Here is a 12,303-nt window from a genome sequence, read left to right as displayed (position 1 = left end):
TGCAAAAATTTTGAAACCTGCAATTTTATTAATGCCATTTTGCCCTATCATTTTACTATGAAAAGTTTCAAACATACACGGAAGCTAAAAGAGCAGTATTAATAAACACCTACACATACCATGTAGTTTCAGTAATTGTTAATGTTTTGCCATGTTTGCTTTAACTATATCTCTATTTTATTTATTTATTTTTTAAAAAAGATTTTATTTATTCATTTGACAGACATAGATTACAAGTAGGCAGAGAGGGAGAAGCAGGCCTTCTGTTCCAGGGAGCCCGAAGCGGGGCTTGATCCCAGGACCCTGGCATCATGACCGGAGCTGAAGGCAGAGGCCTTAACCCACTGAGCCAGCCACCCAGGTGCCCATCTATCTACTTTTTAAATATATTTTTTTTAAGATTTAATTTTTTAAAGTAATCTCTGCAGTGAAATTGGGGCTCGAACTTACAACCCTGAGGTCATGAGTCACATGTTCCACTAACTGAGCCAACCAGGCACCTCTATACCTTTTTTGCAACTGAACCAATTTAAAGTACTTAGAAACATCACATTTTACCCCTCAATACTTAAATATGTATATCCTTATCCGGAAAGAATAAGGGCATTCTCAACACAACAGCAATATAATATCTAAGAAAATTTTACATTTTCCTGTCATTTATTTATTTTTTTAAAAAGATTTTATTTATTTATTTGACACAGAGAGAGAGAGAGAGATCATAAGTAGGCAGATAGGCAGGCAGAGAGAGGAGGGGCACAGATGCCTGGAGAGCCACCCAGGCACCCCACATTTTCCTATCATTTAATAATCAATTACTATTTTAGTTTTCCATTCTTTAATGCTCTTTATGGCTTCTTCGTTTTTACTCAGACTGACCCTAATTCACACACTGCATTTGGCTGATATCTCTCTCTCTTTGTCTCTCTACTGGCCTGACCCCCTGAGCTTGCACATATGAATCATAAAGTGCCAGAGGCGACCCCAGTTCCATTATAGTGTTAAAATCCCCTCTGAATATTCATCCTAAATCCTAATAAGAGGAGCCTGTTTTCCCTTGTTTGGGAGACACTGTTTCGGAAATTAATCCCTGTGATCTCCTTGTTTGTACAAGTAAAATTGACCCTGTGAGGCAACTCTACCTGGGGTAACCTGACATAACTCATCAAGGAGTGGGCCTCCTTTGGTTTAACATTCTCTCTAATGCCCTTAATTTTTTAAGTCAAGTTTATTGAGGTATGATTTACAGCAAAAGTCATCCTTTTTGAGAGTTTTGATACAGTTCTGAGAGTTCTGACAAAAATACCAGAGTATTACAACCACCATTATAATTGAGATACAGACAATTTTCACCATCTTAGATGTTCCCTCATGGCCTTTGTTGTCAGCATCTTTAATCCCCAACTTCATCTCTGGGCAACTACTGGTCTAATTTCTATTTGTACAGTTTTATGTAGTCACATATATGGAGTCATACAGCAGGTTGTCTTCGATGTCTGGCCTCTTTTACTTAGTATAATGCTTTTGAGATTCAAACTACTGCGTGTATCAGTAGTTTGTTTTTATTGCTGAGGAATATTCTGCTGTATGGATGTACTACAATTTGTTTATTTACCAGTTGATGGCATATAACTGGCTTGGGTTTATGAGGAATAAAGAAAATTTTTGATTTTAATAGCAATTGTGTTATAATCTCTAAAACAAATTCATTTTTAGAGTGCCATTTTTAAGGTCTAAGATATGCTTTAAAATCATTTTAACAATTGCCAATTTAAAATTATCTACATAAAATCTTAAGTAACTAAATGTGTCTACTACCCTTTCAAGTTAAATTTCTGGATACTTTATTTCCCATATACCCATCCGATATACATACTTCCATAGACTGATACACACACACACACACACACACACACACACACGTATACACCACTCCTTACCTAGTTTAAGTAGTTGTGATGCAAAACTTCAAGATTTAGTCACCTGCCATAGAAGTTCATAAGGAGCCATCTGGATGTATTCTGGGGGGCAGGGGGCCTATAATGACAAATCCGAGTTTTATAAACTAGTTAACTAATGAGCAACCCTATTTTTGGATGGTAAAAACATGGTGGAGCTATTAAATAGTAGGACAGATGCCGAGGGAACTAAAAAATTTTGTTTGGGAATGGTGGAGTCTCCATAACTTTGGTTTTCATAAAGGTGCTGCTCCCTTTTCTCTGTAGAACAGACCAGTTCATCACCAACAGCATTTTATACCATGTCAAGTTTCTCAAAATACCTCTGAGAGTCACTGTCTCCTGTGGAATCATTTCACATGTGGAAATTTTACACATGTGATCGTGCTTGCTAAAATATCCACTGAGAGGTAAAAAGTATATAGTGATTATGAGTTCTAGAGTCAGAACACCAGGGTTCATCCCCAGTTCTATTCTTTTTTTTTTTTTTTTAAGATTTTATTTACTTACTTGGCAGAGAGAGAGAGATCACAAGTAGGCAGAGAGGCAGGCAGAGAGATAGGGGGAAAGCAGGCTCCCCACTGAGCAGAGAGCCCGATGTGGGGCTTGATCCCAGGATCCCAGGATCACAACCCAAGCTGAAGTCAAAGGTTTAACTCACTAAGCCACCCAGATGCCCCCCCACCCCAGTTCTATTCTTTAATTGTAGTGTGATTTGGGGCGGGTTACTTAAACACTGTCCCAGTTCTGTTGTCAGTAAAATGGGGGATATTAGTCATCTTTTCTTAACAGGAATGTTCTAAGAATTAAATAAGTTACTGCAGGGAGAGAATTAAGAAAAAAAAAAAACACTTGGCATACAGTATGAACTAAATAAATGATAGTTATTATACTCTATTCCAAATGTGACAGTATCAAATTATATTATGTAGTCTGATTGGCAAAACTTCTGGTAGATCAAGTAAAAAAGTCCATAATAATACCAAGCATTACTTCTTGAATTCTTAGTATGTTCCAGGCATTTCACCTAGATATTAAAAGAAATTAACCCAATAGCTCAGCAGTTTTACAGACATTTTACAGACAAGGGAATTGAGAAAGAAATAGTTTAATTAACTTGCCCACTATGGCAGAATTTGTGGAGCAGAATGGAATCTAGCCTGATTGCAGAGTTAATAGCCTCTTTTCCCCACCAAAAATAAATTCAAAAACCCTTAGCAGGAGATAACATTTGTTAAATCATTACAAGTTTAAAAAGTTTATAAGCTCAACTCTTGATTAATGGATTGATTCAGTATTTTGTTTAAACTTCTCACGCAAATTTTTATTAAATCACAAAAAATAGAACAGTTTCATAGTCAAGTTTTCAGAGCATCTAATTTAGCTCTCCCACTATATAAGTATGTTAAGGAAACACCCAGAATGGTGCCACAATTTGTCCTAGATGACATTGCTAATGGCCGAGTAGATTTCAAGACACCTGATTAGGACTCCTTTAAGGACATTATACTTAAATGACATATATTTACCTTGGTCATTTTGTTGGCAATGCTTCATGAAAATATTACCCACATATGTGAAAAAAGAACACATCGTCATATTATTATTATTTTTACTTTCAGAGTTGATGCATAGATGGGCTACAGGTGGTTGACAAGTCTGCAGAGTAAAATATTCCTCTTCAAACAACTTCTGCAATTTCTACCTCTTATCCACCCGAGTATTATTTTTTTACTCTAGAATAGAACCCTTGAGAAGTCTTACACTGGGTTCAAGGGCAAAGGCCGCTCTCCAGAGGGTGTCTAGCTAAGTAAAACTCGTTTCAAGCTCGGGCTCCGCTTCGCTGGGGAGCAAAGGAGCATCAAGCGTTGTGAGAACTGGAGGGCGGGGCTACGGTGGGCGCTGCGAAGGGCGGGACTGTTGGAGCGTCCAGGGAAGGAGAGAGCCCGTCACGGCTCTCTATTGGGTCGCTCGTCTCGTTTTGCGCATGTGCAGAGCCTTTCAAACCGCGGAGTTTGCTGGGCGCGGTGCCTGTGGGGCCGAACCAATGGCTGAGGACCGGCGGTAGCGCGCTTACTGGCTCGCACGTCCCTCGACTTTGCCGCCCTCCCACCTCAGGCTCCTGGGGCGCAGTCTAACTGCTCCTCCCGCGACTCTTGTTAGTGCCTGGCTTCTTCGAGCCACGGCCCGCGAGAACTTCCGTGCCAGACGCCAGGGCCCGGGTCGGAACATGGCTGCGTCGGGTCTGGTAAGTGCAGGCTCTTGCCGTTCTGGTGAGCGGGAGCTCGGCCGCCCCGTGCACCCGCGCTCGGGGCGGGGGGGGGGGGGAAATGAAATGTTTAGCCTGTGCTGTGGCTTCTTGGAGATTTCAGCGGGAAAGCCCGCAAATTTTTTGAGATTAACACTGATCGTACGCCGATAGCCAGAGTTAATTTTCGTGTTGTTTCCTCAAGATTTCTTGTAATTTTGGTTGCGATGGCATCTTTCTCTTCAGAGAATCTTGTGATTTATACTTTTTTTTTTTTTTTTTTGGCCTAACTCTACTTCTTAGTCCTCCAAAAAATTTTCTGTCTATAGAAGTATTGGGACGCCTTCAAAGTCTGGACTTGATGGTCTGGAGAAGCAGATTATTTGTACATAAGTATCTGTTACTGATAAAGTTTTCCAAAGGGCAGCTGTTAATTGAAAGGCGCTTAAGGTGGGAATGACTCAAGGGGGGGGCGGGCACTCGTTTTTTGTTTCCGTCTCTGGGCTCCCTTGATGTTCACTATTCTATTTTTCACACTTTGCTTATGGTTACTGTATATTTTACAATCCATATCGGTCCCTGTCCTAGTGTATTTCCTACTTTCTCTCTCCCCTTTTAAGAAAATCTTCCTCAGGGATCTCCCATTTACGTAGTTATAAATGTGTGCTTGTACGCCTGGAGATGTGTGAAAGGATGCTGTAGAGCGTACTTTTTACTGTGAGCACGTACACTGTTTACATTATGTAGAATTAAAAAAAAAAGGGAATAAGGCCATTTTCCTTGGAGGGAGAGCAGGGGAATAAAATTTACCAAATGCCCACAGTTCCTTTTAAAAAACAGTTCATTTTCTTTTTAGAGGAGTCTTAGGTTCTTAGCAAAATTAAGCAGGAAGTTACAGAGATTTTCCATACCCCCTTACTCCCGCACAGGCCTAGCCACCCCTGTTATCAGTATCCCCCACCAGAGTGGTACATCTGTTACACTTGATGAACCTACATTGACACATCATTATTGCTCAGAGTCCATAATGTACAATAGGGTTCACTCCTGGTGTTGTACATTCTGTTAGTTTGGACAAAAATGTAATGACAGGCATCCATCATTGTGGTGTCGTATAGACAGTATTTTCACAGCCCTATATATCCTTTGTGTTCTGCCCATTTACCCCTTCCTCCCTCCACAGCTCTTGTAACCATTCATCTTTTTACCATCTTCATAGTTTTTACTTTTTCCAGAATGTCATATAGTTGGAATCATGCATACATAGCCTTTTCAGATTGACTTTCATTTGACGTTACACATTTATCCTTCGTATCTTTTCATGGCTTGATAGTTCTTTTCTTTTAGTGCTGAATAATATTCCATGGTCTGGATATACCACAGTTTACCTGTTCACCTGACATCTGGTTTTGGCAGTTATAAGTAAAGTTGCTATAAACACCTGCATGCAGATTGTTGTATGGACAATTGTGTGGGTGACTCCCTTGGGTAAATACCAAGCAGTATGATTGCTAAGTCATGGTAAGAGTCTCTTTAGTTTTGTAAAAACCACCAAACTCTTCCAAAGTGGCTGTACATTTGGAATTTTTGCATTCAAAAATAAATGAGAGTTTCTGTTGTGCATTTGAAGTTGTTGGGTGTTCTAGATTTTGGTCATTCTAATAGGTATAGTGGTATCTCATTGTTTTAATTTGCTTTTGATGAAATATGATGTGGAACATCTTTTCATATGCTTGTTTACCATCTGTACATCTTGTTACATGAAGTGTGAGGTCCATTTATTTATTTATTTATCTTTTTAAAAGATTTTATTTATTTGACAGAGAGAGATCACAAGTAGGCAGAAAGGCAGGCAGAGAGAGAGAGAGAGAGGGAGGGAGGAAGGGAAGCAGGCTCCCTGCTGAGCAGAGAGCGTGATGGCGTGATGGCGGGACTCAGTCCCAGGACCCTGAAATCATGACCCGAGCCGAAGGCAGCGGCTTAACCCACTGAGCCACCCAGGCGCCCCAGGTCCATTTATTTTTTAATTGGGTTGTTTGTTTTCTTATTGTTGAGTTTTAAGCATTGCTCCTATATTTTGGATAATAGTTTTTACCAGATGTTCTTTTGCAAATATTTTTTTCCAGCCTGTTGCTTGTCCTCTCATTCTCCTTTTTAATTTTTTTTAAAACCATGATCAGGGTTTTATTTGGATAAATGTTGGCATGGATTTAAAATCTGTGATTGATAATAATAGCATCAATCATGTTAAGAAACTATTTTCTCACTGTGATCTCTGACTTTCTTTTATGAATTTCTTCTTTCTTGAGAATGTTGCTGTTCAGAATTTGGGAAGCTTAGGCTGATTAAAATTAGTCTCAGTTCTCCTACTGACTGAATTTCTTGTTTTTCATGACCCCAGTCAGCCTTCTATAATCATTACCCTTGTATATCGCACCTTCTTTAAAGAAAACATTTTTAATCTAAGTTTGTGGTCTCATTTATTTAGTATATCAAAAACATAAGAAAATGGTGTTTGTGTGGTGTATAATACGCTAGATAAGGCTCTGGGAAGAATATAAATAGCTTATCATGAAGTCTCTGCTCTCAAGTTTTTTAAAATCGAATAGAGGTCTTCATCTTGTTGAGTAATTGAGTCGAAAATCCTTTAGCTGGGGTCAGGCAAGGTAGGAGATCCTTATGGGTGGGAAACTACAATGGCCCAGAGCCCTGTGTTGGAGCCTGAATACAGTCAGGAGGGTGGTTCAGTTCAGGATGTCAAAGCATGAGTGGGGTAAAGAGAGTGTTTATGTGTGGTGGGGTCACTTAAAACCCATTGGGCCAAGTGAAAATGAGGCTCAATAAATATTTGGTATTGATAATATTTTTTAAAGCATGCTGTTCATTCTGTTACTACCCAGTTTTCAACTAGGATTGATTTAACGATTAAAGATAGAATCCTAAGTATCTCAACTATGCTCTCGGCTTCCAAAATCAGCATGTCTCTGTGTTTTATTTTTCCTGTTGTTCCCAGTGATGAGGCTGTTTCCTTGTTGGAGTTAACGATTTTTTTCTTTCTGGAAGCATCCTAGCATTTCTTAGTCTCACTTTTTCAGAAATTTCACTATTATGGCCTAGGAATGGATCCTCTTAAATTCATCGTGCTAGCTATTTATGCTCTACAGATTTAGGGAATTTGATTGTGTATTTTCTCAGAGTATATCTCTTTTCTTTTTCTTTGTTCTTTATGGAATAACAATTGGTCAGAAGTTGGACCTCCTGATATTTGGAACTTCTTTGTTTCTCCCATTTTCTACTTCCTCTTCATTTTTTTGTCTCCCCCCCCCCCAGACATATCTTAGCTTTTTCATAATTACTGCTTTTTAAATTTTAGGCAAAAATGTTTTTAATTATTAAGAATTTTTCTTGGGCTCAGTGTAGTATACCACTTTTTTTTTTTCAAAATACATTTTCATTTTTAATTTAAAAAATAAATAACAGCAAATCTGAACAAAATTTTTCTACCTCGATGCACATCTTCCTAATGGTCCATGTTTGAAACCCAACTAGGTGTTTTTTTTTTTTTTTTACCACTTTTGTTTTATGAGTCCAGTATTTCAAATCTCTTTTCCACATACTAATTAGAGTTTTATTTTTTGTTTTTACATTTTCTGCCCCCCCCCTTTTTTTTTTCTCTTTCATAGAAGTCTAGCCTGGGTGGTTCAGTCAGTTAAGTATCCGCCTTCTGCTCCAGTCAGGATCCCAAGGTCCTGGGATGGAGTCCCCCATTGGGCTCCTCGCTCAGCAGTGAACCTGCTTCTTCTTCTGCCCACCACTCTCTCTGCTTGTGCTCTGTCTTCTTTCCCTATCTCTCTAACAAAGAAATAAATAAAATCTTTTTAAAAATCTTAAAGAAAAAATAGAAGGCTTGTTGACACTCAATGTTACATTACTTTCAAATGTACAACATAAAAATTTGACAGGTTTATATGTTGGGTTATGCTCTTCTTTCTCATTCTTGGTTTCAGTTTTCTCTTGGGCCTTTTTCTTTTCCATTTTAAAAATTTGTCTTGATTTTCCTGTTTTGTTTAGAGACTTTTAAATGTCTGGTGATCCATAGATGCTGGTAATATTTAAGACTGAAACAATAGAATACAGTTTTTTAGCTCTGTATTCTTTAAATTCAGTTAGTCAGTTAGCTCTGTGTTGGTGGGGTGAGGATGTGGGAGTCTTTTATTCTGTTCATTCCCTTTCTCACTCTTTCCTTCTTCATATTTCGAGTTTTCTTAGTTCTGCATTGTTACGGCTTTTTCCTGGGCAGATATGCTTACGACCCATCAAAAACTGGATCCTCCGAGCTTACTTTTGGCTGCTACTGCTTTTATTCTGTTTCATCAATTAACATACTCCATTTGTTTTCCACCTTCTGGAAATTTGTTAAATTTTTTTTTGTTAAAAGGTGGTCCTCTCTTCCACTCTCTTTTTCATTGTTGTTTTATGTCATTTTAGTGCTTAACTATTATTCTGGGGGATCTGCCCGCAAGTAAAGGAGATAAGTAGATACTGCTGGTCAACCAATTTGAATTATTAGAAGCACAGATAGTTGGAATTTTGATGATGGAAAAGGTATGGAGGCAGGTAGAGGAAAAGGAGAAAGATGGACTAAATCCCAGGGTGAGCAAATAGTATAAGTAAAGATTTTGAAACAGTAGATATGAGGCAAGTTCTCTTTCACTTGATCCAGATGAATTCCACTTTATAGTATTATAATGGGCAATTATCAGAACTTGCTGAATGAATAAATGAGGAACTTAAATTTTCACCAGTTGGATGATTTACTTTTCTTTTAGGATCATCTCAAAAATGACTACAGAAGAAGATTTTGCCGACCTTCCAGGTGAGTTATATATTTAAGCCTTTAAAGTCATTTTCATTTCTATCTTCAGAAAGTGATTCTTAAATGAAGAAGGGAAAATTACTTCTAACAATGATTTCTGTGCCAACTGATTAAGTATAGTCTACTTAGTGATTTTATATTAACAGAAATATTAATGCAAGCACTGTGGTGACTTAGCAGCAGTGAGAAAAGAAATTTAGCTGATAAATTATGGTTCAGGAAGAATCAGTCTTAGTTCTGACTGACAGCCATGGGGAAAGCACTCTATAGAGTGGATTGAATGGTAATATTACAAAGATGCAGCTTATTTGGTGGGGCTAAAAGAAAACATGGGTGTAGGTTATAAACAGGCAATATAGGATCTTTGTAGTGTGGAGCTGTTCAGTATCTTGACTGTGGTGGTGATATCTGAACCTACAGATGTCATAAATTGCACAGAACTAGGTATTAACATAAACTCGCAAACAAGTACAGTTGACCCTTGAACATCTTGGGGGGTTAGGGTTGCTGACCACTATAAAGTTGAAAATCCTCACGTAATTTTTGACTCCCCCAAAACTTCTACTAACAGCCTACTGTTGCCTGGAAGCCTTACCAATAACATAAATAATCAACACATACTTTGTATACTGTATATTATATACTGTATTCTACAATAAAATAAGCTGAAGAATAGAAAATGTTATTAAGAAAATCATAAGGAAACACAATTACAGTACTATACTGTATTGGTAACAATAAGTTTTTGTTGTCTTTTTACAAGAAGAATCGTCTGTTATTACCTACATTAATATAGTCTTATACAAAACACTGTAGATGTTATATATATTATTATCACTACACATCAGACATGAAAAAATGTGGGAAAGAAATTCATATTTATTAACAAATATAATAGGTATTGATAAAGAAGCAGCAATATGATTGCTTTATGGTAGCTTGGTATGATCAATATGATTGTTTTATGGTAGCTTAGTCTATACACTAATGAATGAATTGTTGTAAAATTTTTACAGCATACAGCGTATGGTATTATAGTTATATTCATAATATAGTTTGGAAACATTGTTACTCTTTTATTAAACCACTTACCTGTGAGGAGAGACATATTGTATGGTAGTATAATTCTTTGAAAGGAAAGTTAAAGACAGTAAGATAACACATTATCAATTTTATATTAAATATCACTCACCTTATGCCTATGTAAAGATAAGCTATCCACTTCCGTCAAGTTTTGCACAAGATGTTCTACACAATGAATACTTAGATGATGATGATGACAGTGACACACAAATGTTTCATATGTTTCTTGCCATACAGTTACTAGATTTTCACATGTGCACACACACATACATAGTTCATTAATGATATGGCATGCTGATTATTTACTGTTCATTAAGTGGAAGTGGATCATTGCAAAGATCTCTATCCTCATTGTCTTCACACTGAACAGGCTGAAGAGGAGGAGAAAGAGCTGAGGTGATTTGTTTCAGGTGTGATGGAGGCAGAAGAGGTGGAGGAGGTAAAAGGGGAAGCCGGAGAGGCAGGCATGCTTGGTATAACTTTATACAGTTATATCATAATTTTTGTCTGATGTTTGCTTTTTCATTTCTCTAAAATTGATTTTATATGGTACCAATGGTACCAATCCTTCTGCTGTTTACCTTAGTTTCAGTGTCTGTTATGACAGTTAGAAGGTCCATGTCATGAAAGAGGCCAAAAACAGTCTTGAGTAATTGGAAGCCTCTATCAGATTGTCTAATGTCAATTTGTTTTCTGATAGTGCTTCTACATCTTCTTCTACCTCATCTGGTACTGATTTAGAAGTGCTCATCTCCAGATAGTTATCTTCTGTTAATTCCTCTGGTATTGATGTCTCTTAGCCCTTTAATTTCTCCAAGATCCTTATTTTGAAACCCTGTACCCCCACCTTTTTTGCCATATCCGCAAGCTCTTTCATGACTTTTCTTGTTTGGCTCTATCATAAATCCTGTGAAGTCATGTATTACATCTGCACATAGTTTTCTCCAGCAGGAATTTATTGCTCTGGGCTTAATGGTTTTCATAGCCTTTTCACAATAATGGTCTCTTCAGTGCTGTAATCCTTCCAGACTTTCATGATGTTTTCTTTGTTCCATATACCATAGCATAGAGAACCATGTGTAATGAGTCTTTACAGTCCTTATGATCCCCTGTTCTAGAAGCTGAATTTGAGAAGTTGTGTTGGGGGCAGGTATACCATTTTGACTCCTTCAGTGTTGAACTCTTGGGGTTTTGGGTGGCCAGTGGCATTTTTAATATCAGAAGAACTTTAAAAGACAGATAGATCTTTACTAGTAGGATACCTCCTGAATTCAGGGACAAAGCATTGGTAGAACCAGTCCAGAAGAAGGATTCTCATTGCCCAGCTTTCTTGGTATAGTACAACCCAAAATCTGGCAGCTGGTGTTTATCTTTTTCCTTCAAAGCTGGGGTTTAGCAGTTTTGTAGGTAAGTCAGTCCTGATTATTATTATTTGCACAAAACAGTAGAGTTAGCCTATCCTTTGCTTGCTTCTCTTCCTTAATAATAAATGTCCTCTATGGCATGTTTTTTTCTAGGACAATTTTGTCTGCTTTAAAATATGTTTAGGCAGAGTTCCTTTTTACTCAGTGATTTTCTTTTTCTGCCTTTTTTTTTTTTTAGAAAAGTAGCTTTATTTCAGAGAGAGAGCGAGTGAGCACGTGCATATGTGTAAGCAGGGGGAGGGGCAGAGAGTGGGAGACAAGCAGACTCCTTTTTTTTTTTTTTTAAGATTTTATTTATTTATTTGACAGAGAGAGATCACAAGTAGGCAGAGAGGCAGGCAGAGAGAGAGAGGAGGAAGCAGGCTCCCCACCGAGCAGAGAGCCTGATGCGGGACTTGATCCCAGGACCCTGAGATCATGACCTGAGGCTAAGGCAGAGGCTTAACCCACTGAGCCACCCAGGTGCCCGCAGACTCCTTTTTGTGAGGGGAGCTAGCTAAGGGGCTTGATCCCAGGATCCTGAGTCAAAACCAAGAGCTGGATAATTAACTGACTGAGCCCTCTTTTTTTTTTTTTTTTTTAGAGAGAAGGAGTGTGGTAGCAGGCAAGCAAGCAGGAGGGAGGGGCAGAGGGACAGGGAGAGAGATAATCTTAAGCGGGTTCCATGCCCAACATGGAACCCGATATAGGGCATATTCTCATGACCCTGAGATC

At 38.2% G+C, this 12,303-nt stretch overlaps 1 protein-coding gene across 1 annotated transcript in view; it reads left to right on the top strand.

The window, feature by feature from the left end:
* Positions 1 to 3,966: 3,966 nt before the first annotated feature.
* The window catches only part of CENPC (centromere protein C), a 96,294-nt gene continuing 87,957 nt past the window's right edge, over positions 3,967 to 12,303 (top strand). Inside the window, exons 1-2 of the mRNA XM_080797041.1 lie at positions 3,967 to 4,206; positions 9,036 to 9,082. Coding sequence (XP_080653167.1) covers positions 4,189 to 4,206; positions 9,036 to 9,082 — 65 coding nt within the window. The 5' untranslated portion in view covers positions 3,967 to 4,188. The remainder of the gene's footprint in view (positions 4,207 to 9,035; positions 9,083 to 12,303) is intronic.

Source organism: Martes martes, assembly GCF_963455335.1.
Source record: "Martes martes genome assembly, chromosome: 2".
Taxonomy (NCBI): domain Eukaryota; kingdom Metazoa; phylum Chordata; class Mammalia; order Carnivora; family Mustelidae; genus Martes; species Martes martes.
The sequence above is the reverse complement of the archived record's forward strand: the minus strand, read 5'-3'. Positions and strand labels throughout refer to the sequence as shown.